The 22,734-nt window shown below is 39.4% G+C and overlaps 1 protein-coding gene across 1 annotated transcript in view; it reads right to left on the reverse strand.

Annotated features, from left to right (window-relative positions):
• LOC311602086 (transmembrane 9 superfamily member 2-like) overlaps nucleotides 1-22,418 on the reverse strand; it is a gene marked incomplete at both ends in the record, with an annotated part of 50,036 nt that extends 27,618 nt beyond the window's left edge. Inside the window, 8 exon segments of the mRNA XM_084789763.1 lie at nucleotides 772-851; nucleotides 4,679-4,758; nucleotides 10,707-10,811; nucleotides 10,815-10,818; nucleotides 12,280-12,407; nucleotides 19,236-19,374; nucleotides 20,703-20,770; nucleotides 22,251-22,418. Coding sequence (XP_084645889.1) covers nucleotides 772-851; nucleotides 4,679-4,758; nucleotides 10,707-10,811; nucleotides 10,815-10,818; nucleotides 12,280-12,407; nucleotides 19,236-19,374; nucleotides 20,703-20,770; nucleotides 22,251-22,418 — 772 coding nt within the window.
• Between the last annotated feature and the right edge of the window lie 316 nt (nucleotides 22,419-22,734).

The following is a 22,734-nucleotide window of genomic DNA, read 5'->3' on the forward strand; positions in this document are numbered from 1 at the left end:
TGCCTCTGACGTGAACTCTGGTGCCCACGATTTGATCACTGCCTCTTAGTGGAGAGGCCGGGTGGGCACACAGAGGAAAGGGACGCAGGCTACCCTGATGAGACCTGATAGGCTGTGGTCAGATGGTGGAGGAGAAGAACCCCACCTGTCAGAGGTCTAGGGGAGAGGAAGAGGGCAAAAAAGGGAGGGAGAGTGGGAACAGGAAGATAAGAGTGAGGGGATTACAATTTGGATGTAATGTGAAGAAATTGTAATAAAATATATACTAACAAAAAAAAAGAAAGTATAATTCTACACATGTACCAATTTTCAAGAAGGCGTGTACCTTACAAGGCAAGAAGTATGTGCTGGAGTTTTCGGCTTTTTGTTTGTTTGTTTATTTTGTTTTTTGGTTTGTTATTTCAAGACAGGGTCTGACTATGAAGTTTTGTCTGTCTGGGAAATCACTCACTATGTAGACCAGGCTAGCCTAAATTTCACAGAGATCTGCCTGTCTCTGCCTCCAGAGTACTGGGATTAAAGGTGTGCTCCACCAAGCCTGGCTGTACCAGAGTTTTAAATTAAATTATTTAGAACTGAAGAAGCTATGGATGGTTTTCAAAGTCTTAATCTAGAATTTGAAAAGATGGAAATATATAAGGACAAAAACAACCATGAAATTTCTTAAAATTGAGGGTATATGCCTTAAAATAATTATTTACTTATGAATCAAAGTCTAACATATGTAAGCAATTCACTACAAATGTTTAAGCTATACCTAAATGTACTCACATAAAGAACAAAATGTCATTATGAAAACTTGTGTTCCTTGCCCAAGAAATACAGACAGCAGCATTCCCTCCTCTGGAAGTCTGAACACACTCTCCTGAATCAATTTCTATCCAAACTGCTTCTAGTCATACACCTGCTTTGAGAAACTCTTTAATAAACAAGTAAGTTAAAATGGCAAGTCACATGAGATAGAAATTTCCACTCAAGACTAACTGGAAAGTAATGGTTATGGATTTGGCATATTTCTAGATACTATATGAGCCTGCTACATGAATAAATCACTCTTTTAATTTATTTTTTGCATTAGAGGGGTATGTAAATTATATAAAGCACACAGTTTGCAGTATTTTCATGAAGTATTTAACCCAAGGAACTCAATAGATTCACAGAAATTTAAAATTCATCAATATGAAAACATTTACAAGAACCAAAACAGTAAATACAGTATAACATAAATTGCAAAGTTTGGTATATCTATCTCATGTTTCAAGTCAATTAACAGTTTCTTAAAATGATATTCTTAGTCATCAGAAACACATACAAAATATAGCCAGAGTTAACGAAAAACAATTTTAAACAAATCTATACAACTCTATAATTTCTGACTGTGTAATTCAGTGGTTCTCAACCTGCGGGTCACACCCCTGGGGTGGGGGATGAGGTGAACGACCCTTTCACAGGGGTCATCTGTGACCATTTGAAAACACAAATATTTTCATTGTGATTTTATAACAACAGGAAAATTAGTTATGAAGTGGCAATAGTAATAATTTTATGGCTGGGGGTTACAACATGCAACTGTATTAGAGTTGCAGCATTATAAAGGTTGAGAACCACTAGTATAATACATAAACTTGTTAGACAGCAGAAATGTGTTATAGTCAAGGTGTTAGATTGTAAGTAGAAATTCAATAACTGATATCTAAGAAGAATACATATCAAGTTGAATCCAAATGTGTAGATTTTACTTAGAGAAATTTTTACATGATTCTGTTTGATGATGTCTCTACAGATAGTCCTTATGATGAGGATAATTGCCAATCCACACAAGAAAAGTACCACAAAAAAGGAGTTTACGAGTCTAGAAATTTTCAGAAAGAAAAAAGAAGTTAGGGTTGGCATGGAGGCTCAGCAGATAAATGTGCCTGACACCAATACTGATAGCTTGGGTTTGATCCCTGGGACCCATGTAGTTGACTCCTTCAAGTCATCTTTTGAACTTCTCTCCCTCCTTCCTTCTCCCTCCCTCCCTCTTTCCCTCCTTCCTTCCGTCCTTCTCCCTCCCTTCCTCCTTCCCTCCTTCCTTCTCTCTCCCTCCTTTTCTCCCTCTTTCCTTCCTTCCATCTTCCTCCCTTCCTCTCTTCCTTCTTCCCTCCTTCCCTCTCCCTCCCTCCCTCTCTCCCTCCTTCCCTCTCTCCTCTTCCTGTCTCTATGTCTTTCTGTCTACACACACACACACACACACACACACACACACACACACAGGCACACACCCATACACACGTACACTGCACATGAATATACACACTACACAAATGAAAGTAAATGGCTGTGGTGGCTTGACTGAGAATGGTCCCAAAAGGCCCATATATTTGCTTAGTCCTTAGTTTGTGGAAGGATTAGAAGTTACCACCTTGTTAGAGGATGTGTGTCACTGGCTTTTTACGTTTTATTTTTGTTATTTGCTTCCAAAAAAGGGTTTTTCTGTGTGCCCTTGACTGTCCTGGAACTAGCTGTGTAGAGCAGGCTGGCCTTGAAAGCCACAGAGATATGCCTGCTTCTGCCTCCTAATTGATGGGATTACAGGTGTACACCACCACTGTTGCAAGATATTTGATCCCATTGTGAACCCCCTGAGACTGTGAACTGTAAAAACCCGTTTAGTGTTTGGTGTGGCTCCACCCTAAAAACACCTTTAATCCAAGAGCTTTCTCAGCTTCGTGTGCTCTTTCCTCTCATTGTCAGCTCTTGCTAACACCCCCAATCATTGAAGACTCAGTTCATCCATCTGTCAATCCTACTCTGAAATTGCTCCTTCTATGATCAGATTTCCAGCTATGTGCTTTGATCCTTTTGTAGGTTCCTGAAGAATCAAGATCTTTTACTTGGAAGATGCTACAGAGGAAGCTTCCTTTAAGCAGAGGCCTTTCTACTTCCTTAACCACTCAGAGGCTAAAGTGGTACTCAAGATAATAGGAGAGAACAGAAAATCCTGTTGAATAAATGGACTCTCCCTGCCAGATATTCTTTCCATACGATCCTCCTATCCGTATAACTTGCCTTGAGGAGCTGGCCAATTTGAAAGCTTTTAGTTTGTCGATTTTAAACTGACCTGAAAATTTCTTCCCTACTGACTAGCTTTCATTGTGCCAGAAGGTTCTAGGCAATCTTCTAGGGGAGCAAAGTGTCTAAGATACACCTGCAGCCAACCCTGCATGCTCCAATATTGTCCTGCCAGGCAAGATGTGGCCACTAGCAAGATAGCAGCATGAAGGTTATTGGAACAACCAACTGCTTTTGGATTAGATTTGAGGCCTTCTCTATAGGAAGGAATTTAGGCTCGGTGCTATACAGCTGGTAGAAAATCCATTATGGATGGACAGATCACAGGCCAGAAAGGGAAGAGAATTTAAATGGTATCGTGTTACACTGCCTTCTAAATATGTATGCTTATGTTCACAGATGAGTGCTGACCTCAAACGTGACAGAGAAGCTTCTGTAGAGTGGCCAGCAGTTAATCCAGAGACTTGTGACTAGAGAGGAGAGCTGTGAAATGCCTTTGGGACATAATATAGCCATGTACCAAAAACACTCACTACAGCTATGATTATCTGCACAAGGTCAAGCCACCCACCACTCTAGCAATCAGAACTGATTGTACTCAGTAGGTTATTAGCACAGATGCACAAAGTGAGAGGACATGAAGAATGATGGGGACATGTTATGGTTCCTAAGGAGAGAGAAAGGGGGAGTTGGGAATGTGAATGATCTTACATGTATGACATTGTCAAAGACTAAATAAAAGACATTCTGCTTCTAAATAGCTGCTAACTCATTATACTAATCCCTTCAGAAACCTCTTTTCAGGTTTTCATGGCATTCTTCCTTTCCTCTACCTGGCTAATTGCAACTTCTTCTTACTCTTGGATTTGCTCAAACCATCGGAGTTGAGTCCACAGACAGACAGACTCTTCCATTTTGTTTTCTATCTGTCTCTTCCTCCTGCCCACTTCCTACAAGGTCTCAGGCTAGCCTATCCTCCTGCTTCTGTCCTCCAGTTCTGGGATTACTGGTGTGTGTCACTACACCCAAATGTGGTTTTCATCCATTGCGTAAAGCCTACTTCCACAATAGTATCTTGCCCACCAACGTCCATGCCGTGTACATGAAGACACAGTATCTATGACAGCACATGTTCCTTTCCCTTCTGCATAAACATTATGTACACATATGATACATATGTATACAATATTATATAACATATACATATATAATAAATATAAGCATTATATGTAAAAACATATATTCTTTATACCACATATGTTTGGAAGCAGAAGACTGAGAGAGGAAACTAGCCCAAAAGGAATGTCACTCAATATCAGTAGTGACAAAGTAACTTAACTTAAAAACAAGTATCTTAACCCTTGGGAGAAGCAAGTAGAAGATCCAAAGTTTAAAACTATCCTTGGCTATACAGCAACTTGAAGGCAAACCTGAGATACATGAGACTATCTCAAAACAGTAATAACAAAAGAGTGTTCATAGGAGGAGGATATAGCTAAGTGGTAGAGCACTTGCCTTGCATGGACAAGAGCCTAGGTTCAATCCCCAGTGCCCCTCTCTGCAAAATAAGAGAAAAAAAATATCATTTATGTTTGTAATCCTTGAGCTACTTTGAGCTGCTTACCGAATGCACCAACAGTTAGTCTCCATTGTACCCTCCAAATCATAATCTGATTCAGAAGACCACTCGGTAGTTTTGCTTTCCTAAAATAAAAATATGAAATCTATTTACTACACTTGTACCTGACCTTTTGCTATTTAGTACTCAGAAGCATTTAGAAGCCCATTCTGCATAGACTTTTGCCACTTAACTTCCAACTTCATGGGCTCATGATGTCCACCTTTATATCTGAAGTTTGCTTTTACTTGCTTACATGAAAGAACTAGGAGAAGGCAAAGGCAGATCAATCACTGGGAGTTCAGTGCCAGCCTGGTCTACATAGCAAGTACCAAGGCAGCCAGGGCTATGTAGAAACACTCTGTCTTAAAACCAAAAAGGAAAAGGTAAAAGAAAATACTAGGAAGGAAATTGTTGCTACCCAACAAAACAAGCATCTTTCTATTATTTTTATATGGTCCCAACCCCATCAGACACTTCTTTTTTCCCTTTTATCCTGACGTGTCTCCATTTACACTATAACTTCTTACGATACTTGCAAAGGTGCATAAAATTTTACGTAAGTCACTGTAATATTTGTAAAATTAAATACCCACAATTAGAAATGCTCTTCAGGATTAGAATAGATAAGGGTAATCTTCATTAGCATTAAAAAGAATAAAACCCATTGACAAGTGATATGTCTATGAGACAGAATTGACTTGAGAAAGGTAAGAAATACATAGAACAAAATTATATTTCTTGAGCTGGCGATATGGCCCACCAGGTGCCTGCTGCATAAGCACAGTAGACTTGACTTTCAGAACCCATGTACACACACACACACACACACACACACACACACACACACACACACACACACCGTGCACACACAATATTTTTTTAATTTTTAAAAACCTCAAACCTCCCCGAAAAATCACATACTTATATTGAAAATGTAAACATTTTTCTAGGAGGATAAATTAGAAAAAAATAAGATCATACTTTCAGAAAGATAAGTTAGGGATAGGAGAATAAAAGTAGAGAATTTTCTTACACTTACCCTATATGTACTACCTACAAATATACAGCCATCAATATTATTTAAGTTAAAATAAAAGACAACTTGTTTTTCTACAACTTAACTTCTTTATTCCTTAAAAATTCATGGCCATTCTCAGCAACATAGTTGAGCTCAAAGCAGCCTGTACTAGACTACATTTTTTAAAAAAATTTTTTTTTTTTTTAGCCAAGACATCAGCAGTGTTTAGCATCATTTTTGCACCAAATACTGCCATCTGCTGGAAATAATATATCATAGCATGTATTAGTCATCCCAAAAAAGCTATTTTAAAAAACAAAGGCACTGGAAGTTACAGGAGCTCCACGGGAAGACCTAGAGAACCAACTAACCAGGCCACAGAGAGGCTTGCTGAGACTGAAGCACCAACCAAGGACCTTGCATGGGCTGAACCTAGACCCCCTACACACATGTAGCCAATAGGCAGCTTGGTCTTCATGTGGGTCCTCTAGTAAGGGGAGCAGGAGCTGTCTCTAACATGGACTCTGTTGCCTGCTTTTTGATCACTCCCCCCTGGCAGGGCTGCCTTGACAGGCCACAGGGGAAGAGGATGTGCTCAGTCCTGATGTGACTTGATGAGCTGAAGTGAGTGTGTGGATGGGGCTCCCCTTTTCTGGAGAGTAGGGGAGGGGAAGGAGGGAGAAGAAGGGAAGGAGGGTGGAACCGGCATAAGAGGAGAAATGGGGACTACAACCAGGATGTAAAGTGAATGAATGAATAAATAAATAAATAATTTAAAAGATAAAAAACAAAACAAAAACCTAAAGCACATAAGAACAAAATAACAAATACAAAAATATAAGTAAGTAACAGAGAATTTATTTTTTTTAATCTGCTTAAAATTAATGAATTATTCCTGGTCATTACACCCTAAAGTATCAAAACATTTTCTAAGCTAACAATTCTCATAAAATAATAATATATGGCCATTAGGTCTTTAATGTTGGTAGCACTGGCACAGCAACAAGGCGGAAACAACGACTTCCTTAGGCATAGTATAGTACTCCATGATGTGTCATAGTCAACAGAAATTACACAGTCTTCAGGCATGGTGGCAAATGACTTTAATCCCAGCACTCGGGAGGCAGAGGCAGGTGGATCCCAGAGTTCAAGGCCAGCCTGGTCTACAAAGTCCAGGACAGCCAGGACTACAAGAGAAACCCTGACTCAAAAAACCAAAAACAAAACAAAACAAAATAACAACAACAAAAAACAATAACAAAATTAAACAGAGTTTCAGTTTTGTAGGGAATTTGATCTTTACTCCAGTGGTTTTCAACAGGAAGAACAGCACCCCTATAGGGCATAGTGAAACCGCAAACATGAGGCTGCTACTAGCATCTGGAAAGGCAGTGTCCTGCAGAGCACAGAGAGAGCTACAGAACAGAGAACTGAGAGGAACTGTGCTGTGTCCCACACCTTTCTAATATCCCATGCAAAATTCTTGTGGGTGAGAAACTGCCTACCCTTTGATTGTAACTCTGACTTTTAGTATTTATATGATTTTAGTACATATTAAATATTCCCACCAAAGAAGGCAACTGTCTTATGTAAACTGGGAGGAAAATGGTACTATACTTGTCTTGGAATGTTCCCAAAATTAACTGACATTTGAGGAAGTCATAGCATCATTTCAAAAATAGCACTATTTGAGCCCAAAAAATGTATAACATTCTTATCTGCTCATTATCATACTTACTGTGACTATACACATAGATGCAAACATGTAAAATAGACAAAATATATAAAAGGAATACTATTGTATTAAAAGTTACTACTATCTCCCCTTAATGTTATTAGGATGTTACACTGGCATTAGTTTAAATAAAATGCATAGATAGGTTTTGTTTTCTATTAACTATTACTACTGTGATAGAATAGTAAAAGGAGCATTAGGGTTAACATTTGCTATTAGAGTCGAAAGCCTCTGATTCAGTTCAGCTCACTCATTTTTTTTTTTTAATGAAACCGAGGTTCCAGGAAAAGGGGAGGATGAACATGCTCAGAGACACAATATTAGTTTAAGGAAGGCCAGACCCCAAGTCTTCTGACTCTTAATCCAATATTGGTCTATGCTGTTCAAGTCAGAGTGCACTTTACAACAAAACAATGTTATAAGGCTAAAGGTAGCTCAGTGTTACAAAGTACACCTAGCCCATGTAAGGCCCTGAGTTCTAAATTCCACACTATAAAACAAACAAATCATGCACTGCTGTGAATGTAGATACAGTCTCAGGCTAGCTCATAAGCAAAGCTTATTTAACTAGAATTTACAACAACAACAACAAAATCTGTATCCTTTGAATGAAGTAAAAACAGCCCTGTTTGATTGTATGAAAACAGTAGGCCTCACATGTGCTCACAGACTGACACAGCAAGCACTGGGCCTGCACCAGGTCCTCTGCACATATGTTGTGTCTGTTAGCTTCGTGGTTTTGTGGGACTTCTAACAGTGGGAGCTGGAGTATAACTAACTCTTTTCCCTGATCTTGGGACTCTTTTCTTCCTATGGGGTTGCCTTGTCCAGCCCCTATGGGACAGCTTTTGCCTTGTCCTGTATCTTGTTTTGTCCTGTTTGGTTATCTTCTCTTGGAGGGCTGCTCTGCTTCTGAAGAGGAAATGGAGGGGGAGTGACTCTGGGGGAAGAGGAGAAGTAGGTGGCAGGCCTGGGAGGAGTGGAGGGAGGGGGAAACTGTGAGCGGAACATATTGTATAAGAGAAGAACTTATTTCCAATAAAAATTTTTAAAGTAATGGTTATTTTTATTTGGTTGAGTGTTTAGCAGTTTGGGAAGTTAATCCATGTATACAATAGAGTTTGAACAAATTCATCCCCCACACCCTTCCCGCTAACACTTGCCATATTCTCTACCACCTTTTCCTCTAAACTTCATTTACTTTCTCTCACTAAATGGACACAGTGTCTTAAAATGAGAGTACATGAAGTGTGGTATTTGTTTTAAAATAAGGTCTCCCTATGTAGATCAGGGGAGCCTCCAACTCAGCCTTTTCAACGCTATAAAATAGTGAATAAAATGAAAGTGTTATGAAGGGGCTGGAGAGACGCCCCAGAGGTTAAGAGCACTGGCTGCTCTTCCAGAGGTCCTGAGTTCAATTCCCAGCAACTACACGGTGGCTCACAACCATATATAATGAGATCGGGTATCCTCTTCTAGTATGCAGGTGCACATGCAAGCAAAACACTGTATACTTAATAAATAAATATTTTTTAAAAGTATTATGAATACATGCATTTTAGAGAGGCATTCAATGATTCATAACAGACACTCATTATCCATAATTCATAGTAGTATGTAATGAATGCAATGACTTCATAATCACAATTCAAATATTTGTCATAAAAATAAAGAAGTGTTCACTCAAATGCTAATATTGATTAATTTTTCCTTTTGAATAAATGTATTACACACTAACTTTTGTATTATTTGAGGACATGTATCATTCTCTGAAGACAAAAGGAGATCTGGGCACGATGGCTCATACTGATAATCTCAACACTTAGGAGGCTGAAGCAGAGATCACCATGAGTCTGAGGCCACACTGTGCTACAGAGTACAATCCAGGCCATCCTACTGAATGAAATGCTGCCTCAGCATTTACACATCTATCTCCAAAACAAAGACAAAAGAAAACCTGGGAAACTAGAGCTTAGAGTGCTACATCTGAACTTCCCTACAGGGGCTCAAGTTCACAATCTCACCCAAACTTCACAAACTCTTGGCTCTAGACAGCAGTTTGCAGGTGGCTGGCTGCCTGAACACAGCAGAAGTAGTCCTGGTGCATAGAGATGGTAAGTCAGGTAGTTAGGGGAACGTAGCTGCTATATGATACTGTCCACCATTAAATGGTTCCGTTTATGTCTCTGTGCCATCCACATGTCAAGATTACACCTGTGCCCCCAAGCCATTTTTTGATTATCTGTATGCCAGAGGCACATGTGAGACTTCCCAGGGTCCAAAGCAGGATGATACAGTCTAGTTCACCCAGTTACACGGTCTAAAAATCAAACCATGCCATGGGGTGTGATGAAATTCCCTATACTAGGAGAAGCAGGAAAAACTAGGTTGAACTCAAAGAGCCTGGGACTGTAAATGTGGAGGTCCATACCTTCACCAAGGGGACAGGCACTAGTCACTTGTGGTATCTGAAGCTTGGTTCATACTAAGAGAGATGGGCCTGAGGTTTTAATGCACACTAGGTTTGAAACACTTCATGTAGGGGAAAAACAATATATTTCTGTACCCCTAAAAAATCAGCAAAAATTTACAAAGCAATTTATAAAAAACATATTGGGAAAACAGGAGCATCAGACAGATTATTCACTAGGAAGATTTGATAGATAGATAGATAGATAGATAGATAGATAGATAGATAGATAGATGTATATATCACATTAACCCTATACAATTATCTGCTCTTTTATATATTCTGAAAAGAAGGATTAAATGACAAGGTGTAAATGACACAGTGGTGCACAATTGTAATCTCAGCACTTAAGAGGTGAAGGCAAGAGGATTCGAAATTCAAGGGCAGATGGGATACAGCAGACACTGAAGGGAGCAGGAGAGAGGGAGAAGAGGAGAGGGAGATAAGGGGTGGAAGGGGAAGAGCAGGAGAGAGAGACAGACAGACAGACAGAGACAGAGACAGAGAGAGACAGAGACAGAGACAGAGAGACAGAGACAGAGAGAGACAGAGACAGGCAGAAAGAGACAGACAGAGAGACAGACAGAGACAGAGAGGCAGAGAGAGAGACAGAAACAGAGACACAGAAACACAGAGACAGACACAGAGAGACACAGAGACACAGAGATTAAAGAAGGAACCAGGGCCTTATGTGTGCCCTAATCTTGTCTCTATAGCTTTAAAGTCATGGAAGTTTCAGCTTTAATATTAAATATATGAGGTTTATGTGTCTGACTAAAAAAGTAAGGTGAGAGCATCAAATACTTGCCTCAAATTTTACAGAATATGTGTAGACCACATTTAAATTATCTGTATTTTCTTCAGGAATTTCCAAAGAGGGCTTGTTGCAAGTTAGGTGGTCTTCCTCTGAATTCTAATAGCTAATAAAAGAATGGGGAGTGATTTTGTACATGAAACTGATGTACAATTTTCAATACATAGTTATTAAGACACATACTAGCAGACTAGGAAAATTGAGCTTTACAGTATGTTCTTTATTTAAAAACTCTTTTTAATTATGATGGGCGGATCTGGGCCCAGGGGTCCTGCTCAAAGTATGGCACCAGCCAAGGACAATATGGACAGTAAACTTTGAACCCCTACCCAGATCTAGCTAATGGACAGGACATTCTTCACAGTTGAGTGGAGAGCGGGATATGACTTTCTCACATACTCTGGTGCCTCACCTTTGACCATGTCCCATGGAGGGAGAGACCTGGTGGCACTCAGAGGAAGGACAGCAGGCTACCAAGAAGAGACTTGATACCCTATGATCATATAGAGGGGGAGGAGGCCCCCCTCAGGAACAGTCATAGGGGAGGGGAGTAAGGGGAAAATGGAAGGGAGGGAGGAATGGGAGGATACAAGGGATGGGATGTAATATGAATAAATTAATAATATATATATATTTTAAACTCTTTTTAAAGTCACTATCCCCCTGCCTCTACCTCTTTGGATTACATGACTATAGTCACCTACAATTCATTATTTACAATACTTTTTGTTTCTAAATGTTCCCAACACTCCAATTGGACTCTATATACTACCTAAAACTTTCTATTTAAGAACATTCCTTTTGCCTCAGACCTCCTGAAAATGGTATCTAATAACTTGAACTCTAAAATATTAAGTACATAAAGACAAATCATATTTGTAAGCACCCAGATATGTAAGAGCCTACTATGTATAAACCACCAAGCTTAGCAATGAAGGATGTTGCTAATATACACTATTAATGGCAATGTAAATTAGTATAGCATTTATGGAAAAGTGAATAGCATTCCTATGTGATTCACCCACCCGACTTCTAGGTATAAAAAACAGAAATGAATGAACAATTCTTTAGGCATTTGCTAGGGTTCAAGGTACAATGATCACTCTCTTTAAAAGGAGGTCTCCAGGCTCTTCCTACATATGTCCAAGGATAAAGTATTCAATAATTCATGAGGCTGCTTATTTAGCTGTTAAGAGCTCTGATTATTAGCAGATTCTTCTACCTACCTGATACTTTCCTAATAGAATCTACTGGTACTAAAGTTGCCTTTCTGAGAAACACAAATGAAGCTATATTTATACTATCCCCTTTATAATAAGACAGCAACTAAATGAAGTTAGAACACTCCCAATAAATCTATTCTTTATTTTAATTCTTCTTCACATTTCATAATACTCAGATACTTAGCATGTAGAAGACAGAGTAAAATAATGATTGAGTTTTCAAAATATATTATGTAATATCACATAGGTATCCTAAAAGTAAAAAACAACAAGTTAGAAAATCTGTGCATTTTAAGTCCATTTTGAAATCATTAGAACTAATTAAAAAAAAACTCCATAGTTACCTTTTGGGATCAACTCTGGAACTAATCAATTTTACAACATCTCTGGTTGTGTCCCTTTCTATGTAATATGTAATAGTAATATAAACATGATTGAAGAGGTACAAACTATTGTTTTTGCTGAATTCAGACTGTAAAAAGATAAAAGAAATTTTTAAAATTTTTACTTTTCCTAGAAACTACAAAGTATAAAACTGATGATGGAATAAAAATTGGATAAACTAATACTTTTTTTTAATGTCCCATGGGGATGGAGAGGTAGCTCAGCTCAGGTAGGTCTTGCAGAGGACCTGAGTTTACTACCCAGCATCCGCATGGTGTTTTACAACTTGCTATAACTCCACTTCCAAGGGACCTGATGTCTTTTTCTGATCTTTGCAAGAAACAGACACACACATGGTACAAATATGTACATGTAGGCAAATTCACCTAAATTTCTTAAAGATATAAAGGATAAATATGTCTCTGTACATTTAAAACTATAACCTGTATATATTTGGCCTAATAATTAAAGTATTAATCAACTCTGTATGTATTAAACAGTTGTTAAAGAAACAATAATATAAAACTGTAATATTCAGAGATGTATGCCATTTTTTAAGTTTTAACCACACAAAGATATGGAGTCATAAAAATTAACTAGTAAAATATTGCCAAGAGTCACCCTGTTAAGTGAGCTTACTAGGCATGTGGGCTGTCTAGGAAGTGATCTGGTATTCACAAGGTCTGTACCATGATGCACATCCAAACTGCTTCCAGACTCTGACACGCTGTCAGGAGCCATTGATTTGGGGAAGTCCAGTAGGCATGAGAGATCTCTGGAGATGATCAGGTATGTGCAAGGTCTGTATCGTAGTGCACCCCAGAATTGCTTCCAACCTCTGACTACCCTGTCAACTGTGCACTGCTGCATCTCTCTAAAATCTGGCATTAGAGCCAGGCATGGTGGCACATGCCTTTAATCCCAGCACCCAGGGAGGCAGAGGCAGGTGGATCACTGTGAGTCTAAGGCCAGCTTGGTCTATAAAGTGAGACCAGGACAGCCAGGACTACATTCATGGCCAGCCTAGTCTACAAAAGTGAGTCCAGGATAGCCAAGATTGCACAGAGAAACTCTGTCTCGAAAAACCAAAAGTAAATACATCTGGCATTGGTGCGAACTATTATTTTCTGGGTACTGACCAGCTCTGATTGAGCAAACTTCCTACAGGATCTTGTTGAAGGTGTACTGTTTGTTATTCAGATGAATTAATCCCTGATTATGGAACTCCTGACTTGATTCAAATAGTTTTAAAAGTTAAGGTTAGTTTATGGCTGCAATAAATACCTTTGTGGACCTCCAGATGCCTCACTAAGAATACCCTTGTAGCTGATTTGTGGCTTCAGATAAGGCCCTACTCCAGATGGTACCACAAATCCTGGTATTTCACTATAAATATATGCAAATTGGCTTAAACGTCCCATCAACCTAAATTGGAATGAAGCTACCTAGATATGTCTGAATTTACTCTGTTTCTTAGAATGAAAGACAGATAAAATTATTGTCCTGAGCTCATAATGAACTAAGAGATAGCTGGCTAATGTATAGTCCTAATTGATGAGTCTATACTCTTATAAGTTTCAGACCCCATTAACCTTAGGCCCTGTCAACCTTTGTCATTCTAAACTCACTATGAACTTATATAATGGATACACAGATTAGACTACCTGTTCTTATCACACCCAGTCAATCAATAAAGCAGAAATCTTGATTGAATACTGGGATGGGGAGGCACTGAATAACAACAGCATGTCAGGCTTTTTCATTGCCACTATAAAGGTTTTTGTTCAAATTTAAAATTACTAATGTTGATTATTTTATTCTTCAGTAAACAAAATATTCTTAACAAACAAACAAACAAACAAAGAAATGCTTAGCTTCAAACATGTAACCTGTTATGTTTTAGAATTCATCTGTTTTTGTGATTAATTGTACTCTTTTGACTATGAGGTAATTCCCTTTTCTCAGAAGTGTAAGTACGATTATCAACAATAAACAGCATTGAAATTGGGAAGCTTAACTTCAGTTGAAGTTAAGATGCCTGACTTCATCCACCTTTTCTCTTGAACCTTCTCTCTTGAATGTATGTGTGCAGATTGGGAAACCTGACTTCAGATGAAGTTGAGATGCCTAATTTCATCCACCTTTTCTCTTGAATGCATTGTGTGAGTGGTTTATTTTCTATCTCTCTTACTTCTTATTTCCCTGTAGATTTGCAAATAAGTTAGCAGACCCAGGGCCATCAGCCTTATACAGCTAATAAGCCTAAATTTACATTGGCTTACTGGATCAAAGAGCCTCCTTTTACGACACTCCCACCCCCACCCCCGCGTGTCCAGTGCAGTTTCTAGCCAGAGGCCACTTTTACAGTGTCAGACATAAGAAAATTGTGGTCAGTTTAAATTCTCCCCCTGGCCGCTGTATAGCCAGCCCCTAGAGAAGAGATCTTGGGCTCTTTTTCCCCTTCCCTCCTTTCTCTTTCAATCCTAGTCAGTTGCCTGAGCCATCAGCTCTGGCCACCCAGGAGATGAAGCGAACGGGAAGGGCATCCGCATCCAGGCCCAGAGGCCCTACCCTGGACCTCTTCGGAGCTGCAGCTGGGCATTAACAAAATATCAATAGATCCAGGCATTGTTATTCAGGACTGTTAAGCCCAACACATGATCTGCTAAAAGCAAGAGAATTGACTCCAGTTCCAAACTGGCGTTTCTTAAAAAAAAAAAAAAAAATGCATCATGAGTGTATAAAGTTTAAGCACATCATAAGTTTGGCCTTCAATCATTAGAGCTTTCTTTGGTATCAGATGGGAAAAAATAGCAGAGACCCCACAGCCAGACATTATGCAGAAAGATGTGGGAACACTCAGCTCTAAATGGGCTCTCCATCAAATCCCTCTCCTCAGAGCTCTAGGAGGAGAAAGCTCATATGAACTCACAAAGACTGAAGCAACAATCACAGGACCTATGTAGCTTTGCACCAGGTCCTGTGTGTATATAGTGTAGCCTCCAGTTTAGTGATTTATGGGATTTTGAGTATGTAAATGAGTGGGTCTCTGACTCTTGTGCCTTCTCTTGGGCTCATTTCCTTTTGTTGGTTTGCCTGGTCCAAGTTCCATGTGATGGTTTTTTATTTATCTTATTATATTATCTTTTGTTATGCTTTGTTGTTGTCTCTTAGAAGTCTGATCTTTTCTAATAAGAGTACTGACACTTTAGAAGGAATTATCTTCAGTGCTTTTTAGCATTCAACAATATTTTGTTTTATAATCAATACTAAGAATGTCACATCACATAAATGTGTAGTATGAAATGTCATACATATGCTTCAGAATTTATGGGTAATCCCATATTAATTTCAAGCCAAATCCATTTAATAGTTTTTGGGTTTTTGTTTTTTGTTTTTGTTTTTGTTGTTTTGCTTTTTGTTTGTTTGTTTTGTCAGCAACTCAAACCACAAGGTTGTTTTTTTTTTTTTCAATACAGGGTTTCATGTAACCCAGGCCGGATTTCTATATGCTATGTAGCAAAGGAACTTCTTTTCCTTCTACCTCTACCTCTCGAGTGCTGGAATTACAAGGATGCGCCACAACACCACTTTATGCAGTGTGAGATCCAAACCAGGGCTTCGTGCATGCTAGGCAACTACTCTACTAAGTCACATCTCCAGACGCTCGAACAGTACAATTTTTTATCAAACATTCTAACACATTATAATCCAAAGATATACTACTTTGATACTTACATGCTGAAGAATGATAGCAGGACAATATTTAAAAGTCTTTCTTTTCTATAATTTTGATTACATTTTTATCTATTTTGTGTATGGGAGACTGGGTAGAGAGCAAGCACATTCCATAAGAGCTTCCGTCAAAATACCAGGTCATGACCAGTGGTTTAAAAATTATAATCCTTGGGTTATAAATGTAGCTCAGATGTAGAGTAGTTGCTTAGTATGCATGAAGTGTCCAGTTTGGGCCAAGAACTATATAAACCTAATATGTTAGCACACATCTGTAACCCCATCTTTTGGGGGAGAAGGCAGGAAGATAAGTTTGAGGTCATGGTTGGGTACACAGTGAGTTGAAGGCCTGGGATGCATGAGACCCTGTCTCAAACAAACAAACAAACAAAAATTCAGGTTTCATTCTCATGAACTTCATTTGAGTACAGTGATTTTGATGGAGACCCCCCCCTACAGAATTTTTCAAAGATTTTTGTACAAATATCATTTATCAACCTTTCTTTGCTGTTCTGATATATTGCTGTTATAATAAGTCTGAATTCTTATTAGTACCTAGGTTCCTTTGTAGCTTGCTTACTCTGCTGTTATTAATGTACTTCTTAAAAATTAAAAAGAAGGGGTTGGAGAGATAGCTCAGAGGTTAAAGGCGCTGACTGCTCCTCCAGAGTTCAATTCCCAACAACCACATTGGTGACTCACAACATTCTATAATGTAATCTGATGCCCTCTTCTGGCCTTTAGGTGTACATGCAGTATACATAATAGTCAATATATCTTTAAAAAAAGAAAAAAGAAAAGTTCATATTTTTAAAAACAAAAAAAAGTCAGACATTGGCACACACCCACGATCCTAGAACTCAAGAGGCTGAGACAAGGGCTGAAGAGATGGCTCAGAGGTTAAGAGCACTGCTTGTTCTTCCAAGGTCCTGAGTTCAATTCCCAACAACCACTTGGTGGCTCACAACCATCTATAATGAGATCTGGTGCCCTCTTCTGGCGTGCAGTCATAGGTGCAGGTAGGGCACTGTATATGTAATAAATAAATAAATCTTTTTAAAAAAAGGAGGGGAGATGAGACAAGAGACTCCCCATGAGCTCAAGGCTAGCCTGGGATAGAGTTCCCGTTCAACCTTTCTCACAAAACAAACAAAAAAGTAAAAACTAAGGTAATAATGTAAGTGTTGTCAGACATGGCAAAAGTTTTTAGAGTCATGCAGAAATGATTGGATTTTTCTATTAATTACCCTCCATATCAAAAAGAAACAAGAGTACTAGCAGCTAGACCTCCAAGACAGAAACCTAGCTGTTGGTCTATACTCTTCCTTGCCTTTCCTCTTTATCCCTAATCATTGTTCAAAGTTTTGACACATAAAATATAAGAAAAGTTGCCACATGCAGTGGTGTGCACCTATTATCCCAGCACTTTGGAAGTAGAAGAGTATTAACATGAGATCCTCTCTCAAAAAGAAGAAGAAAAAGAAGAAAAATAGTTTGAGAGACACAAGACATTTTTTTAAAAAGCATAATTGTACTCTGTACTCTGCAGGCTACCAAAAGAAAAACAAATACCCAGCCACAAAACCTGTTAGCTACAATCTATCCTGCCTGCAAGATATGTGAAGGCAAATGTGGCACAGAACTCATGGGAGAAGCCAACCAATGTCTGATTTGACTTAATGTTCATTCCATGATCCATGAGACAGAATCTATGCCCAACATTGCTTAGATGACCAAGAACCAGAGACTAGATAGCCTAGAGACCAATAGTAAAACCAAACACTACTAGTGTCAAAAAAAGTATCAGTGAGATGAGACTCCTAATGATATTCTGCTATACTCGTAGATCAGTGCCTTGCTCGGACATCATCACAGAAGCTCCCTCCTGCAGCAGATGGGAACAAATACAGAGACTCACAGCCAGACATTACTCAGAGGGAGAGCCTTTGGAACACACAGCTCTAAAAAGGATATCTCCATTAAATCCCTTTCTTCAGAGCTAGGGGACCCCAGGAAATAGTGCAAGAGCAAGAAAGGATTGAGTACACAAGGAAAACAAGGCTTTCTGAATCAACTAAGTAAGATTCATATGAGCTCACAGAGACTAAAGCAGCAGGAACAAGGCTGGCACCAGGTTGGCACCAGCCCCCTGCATATATATTACAGCTTTCAGCTTAAAACTTTTATGAGACCCCTGAATATGTGAACAAGTAGTTTTCTGATTCTTATGCCTGCTCTTGGGGCTCTTTTCCTTCTGTTGAGTTGCCTTGTCCAGTCTCAACGTGGTGGTTTTTGTTTTATGTTACTGTAATGGATTTCATCATGTTTTTAAAAATAACTTTTAAAAAAAGTCTGCGGTAAGATAGAGCCTCTGCCACTCTCCAGCTTTTATGGTCCTAGATACGTTACATCTCCTGTCTGAGATGCAGCTTCCTCAGCTGTAAACCTGCAGTTCTTGCCTCTAGCAGCATAACTGTTCTGAGAGGTAAATTAATCACTGCCTGTGACCATCAGCACTGATGGCACAACAACTGACAGTAGGTTGTATTTTCCTTAGCACTTGACAGCATTTTGAGTAACTCCTTTTCATTTGTTTCTCTATCTGTAAATCTTAAGCTTATGCCACCAACTCATAGCCTCCCAATTACAGTATGTTTTCATAGTTCCAAATTTTTGATCACATTAATTTCTTGATTACAAGTGCTTACCATTCCACTTGTCTATGTCCACTGGCTCCAAATCCCTATATATAACATATTGTTGCACTGATTTCTTTTCAAGCTTATTTCTTTGGCTTAAGAATATAAATTTAATGCGGGGCATGGTGGCGCACACCTTTAATCCCAGCACTTGGGAGGCAGAGGGAGGCGGATCACTGTGAGTTTTAGGCCAGCCTGGTCTACAAAGTGAGTTTAGGACAGCCAGAGAAACCCTGTCTCGAAAAACCAAAAATAAATGAATAAATAAATAAAAATTCTTTTAAAAATAAGATAAACTAATAAGATTAACTGAATAGGGCTGGAGAGATGGCTCAGAGGTTAAGAGCATTGCCTGTACTTCTAAAGGTCCTGAGTCCAATTCCCAGCAAACACATGGTGGCTCACAACCATCTACAATGAAATCTGGTGCCCTCTTCTGGCCTGCAGGTGTTACATGCAGGAAGAACACTATATACATTACATAATAAATAAATAAATCTTAAAAAAAAAAAGATCAGCTGAATAACCTTGTAGGGACATGATGTTACTTGTTCTCCAAATAAAATTTGTCCAAGAGTCTCAGAGGGTGTTTTCTTCAAAGAATCTTGACAGAAGTCAAGCCTAAAGAAAAAAGAAGTTCAAATATGTTTTGAAATTCTACAAGAAACCAATCTTTATAATTCATCTATTGTCAACAAGACTGTGAGTAAAACTATGACTTAGAATATGTCTAATTATGAACTATTTGCCTCTCTATACATTTTTCTTTAGCGTGTGTAATAGTTAAATGCATTACATAAAGGCTCTTGTTACTGCTTTTGACTTTTCTTTTTTTTAGTTTTTCAAGACAGGCTTTCTCTGTGTAGCTTTGGCTGTCCTGGACTCACTTTGTAGACCAGGCTAGCCTCGAACTCACAGCGATCCACCTGCCTCTGCTTCCTGAGTGCTGGAATTAAAGGCCTGCACCACCACTGCCCGGCTTTTGACTTTTCTTAACACAGACATTTTTTTTTAAAGTCTCATGGGTGTTGCATGCCTTTAATCCCAGGACTCAAGGAGGCAGTGGCAGGTGGATCGATGTAAGTTTGAGACCAGCCTGTCTACAAATCGAGTACAGGATAGGCAAGGCTACAAAGAGAAACCCTGTCTCAACAAACAAACAAACAAAGACAAACTCACAGGCCTGGCAGTGGTGGAGCACATCTTTAATTACAGCACTCCCAAGACAGAGGCAGGCAAATCTCTGTGAGTTTGAGACCAGTTGGGTCTACAAAGTGAGTTATTAGGACAGCCATGGTTATATAAAGAAACCCTGTCTCAAAAAAAAAAAAGAAAAGAAAAGAAAAGAAAGGAAAAACAACAAAAAAACTCACAATATTTTGGAGCTTAAACTTTAAATTCCTCAAAATAAGTAAACAACAGTTTCAAGTCTATATTAATTCTAATGTAATATGTTCAGAAACTGAAATTACTAGTTCTGGTCAAAACAAATTTAAAGAACAATGTCCTCCCCAAACATATTCCCGTATAGTATCAAAAATTAATAGATGAAAAGAACTAGAATTTTCTTTCAATTATTATGAATATAAGATGACTTAAGTAGAAAATAAAATACATAAAAATCTTGTATATATTTTAAATGGCAAAAGATTTGTACAATGTAAACAGAAGCCAGGATACTTTATATATTTTAAATACTTGTGTTACCCTACATTTCTGCCTTGTATTATAATGAAAGTCAGACTTGACTTTAGTAGAAGAAATAAAGTAACACCGAAGAACACCTTAGTTTTTTATAAGACAGATAATTCCTCTTTTTCCAGTCGTTAAGTCACATGGAAACTGATCATGTAATAACAGAACATTACTAAACAAAGCATGATCACTCCCTAAAATCCATGTGATCCTTTCTCGTGTTTTAAATAAAACTACAACTCTGCCTCACTTACCCATCATAGTTACAGGTCATCACAGTTTCCACTGAGTACAGTTTATCAGTATAAACTTGTATTGATGACTAAAAGGAAGAAAAGAACATTCATTAATAATACAATGAGCTAGTCGTTTCCAAAACAAAGAATAAAATAATTAAAAGGTAACCTTGTCTATTGTTGCTACCATCAGTTTACAATTTGGTTGCTATCCATGGTAAGTTTCTCCTTCTCTGAGGAGAAAAGGAGTGGGACACAGGGGGAAGGAAAAGGAGGTGAGAGGGAGGGACAGGGAGGAGAGCAGGGAGAGGAACTTCCTACTAGGAAGTTAATTAATTAATTAACTGGAAAAAAAAACAGGGCACCGATGCACATGCATTTCATCCCAGCACAGTGTGGGTGCGTGGAAGGAGGGGAGTTTGCAAAAGCAGACGGATCTCTGATCTCTGAGTGACTTTGAGGCCAGCCCGGACTACAGAGTGAGTTCTAGGACAGTGACAATCAGAGCTACACAGAGAAACCCTGTCTTGAAAAACAAATGAAGAAGGGGGGAGGGGAAGGGTGGTTACACATACCCTGTAACCCCAACATTCTACAGGCTTAAAACTCCAGGATGGTATATTATTGTTGGAAATCAGCCTGGGCTACTCAGCAAATTCAAATCTAAATAACAATTTTTTTTTTCAAGAAAGCACATATCTTTCTGCCTAGCATCCCACTAAGCAAGACTTTGAAGCCAATTCAAGGCCTCAAGGCCAGCTTGCTACTCTGAGACCTTCTTACCAAAAACAATATAGCGAAGCGCGGTGATCACTGGGCAGCCTAGGTTACAGGAGACCAAGTCTCCAAATTTTAATAATAACTATATTATTATTATTATTATTATTATTATTATTATTATTATTATTATTATTATTATTGTAACAATAATAATGTTGAGCACAGTGGCACACATCTGTGAGTCTGAACTTGGAAAGATGCTGAGCTTAAGGCTAGCCTAGGCATAGATCCTGACTTAAAAAGTATTCAGGAAGGGAGGGGAAGAAAAGGATGCCTGGGGCACTGTGAACACAGAGCCATTTCCTAAAAGCTTACTAAATGCCCTGCACCACAAATGCTCCCCTTTCAGTACCACCAGCCTGTATAAACAGACAACAAAACGAGTGTTATGCATTTTGCAGGACCAGGGCAGCCAGAGTGAGTAACCAAGGAACAGGGCAGGAGGGTGGCAGAAATATGACAGGAGCCTAAAAGGTCATGGCGGAGAGGGGAGCGAGTGGGAAAGAAGAGGGTGGGCTTCTGGCAGGGAGGCTGAAGAGCAAGGGGAGGTGGTAGGGGAGAGAACATGTCTCTGGAATAGACCAAGGGACCTGAGGGAGGACCTAAGGCCAGGAAGGCACGAGGGGAGGGAGAAGGATACCCTGAGAGGATGGGAGGCAGGTAGAAACGCCGGGAGGGAGGACAGAACCCAGGAAGATGGCGCCATACCAAGAGGGTGGGCCTGGGACTTCCTGTTATCTGCACAAGGCCTTCTGCAAGAGCCCTTTTCTTCCCCTGGCTCCTCACCTTGCAGTAAGAGTTGGGAGAGCCCTCCTCACAGTATGTGATGGGAACCAGTCCAGGAAAGTAGAAAGCCTCAAAACTAGCGGCTAAGAGCCACAGCCGCAGCCAGCATCTTAGCCCAGGAAGAGCAAAGCCGACCTTGGTTCCCAAATGGCGACCTGCAAGCCCCATCTTAACTTCTGCCTCAGGGACAAGCAACCTCGAGGGAGAGGAGATGGGAACTACTGGTCAACTGAAGCACAAACAGTGTACCAGGAAGTGAGGTAGTGAGTAGGCAGGATAAGAACCTTCCAGAACTGTTACAGGGTCCTGCTAGCCTGTGGCTCAGGACCCTCTTGCTAGGATACCCGGCTGTGGCAGTTGATGAGCAGGCAAAGTGCGCCTGCCTGCATATTGTGTATCCCTTGAACCTTGCCCCAGACTGGCCCAACTTTCCCGTCATTTTAGTCACATGTCGAATTCTCAGGCAACTACGCAGAGGGGCGTG

The sequence above is a fragment of the Acomys minous genome (genome assembly GCF_964271855.1).
Source record: "Acomys minous genome assembly, chromosome: 7".
Taxonomy (NCBI): Eukaryota; Metazoa; Chordata; class Mammalia; order Rodentia; family Muridae; genus Acomys; species Acomys minous.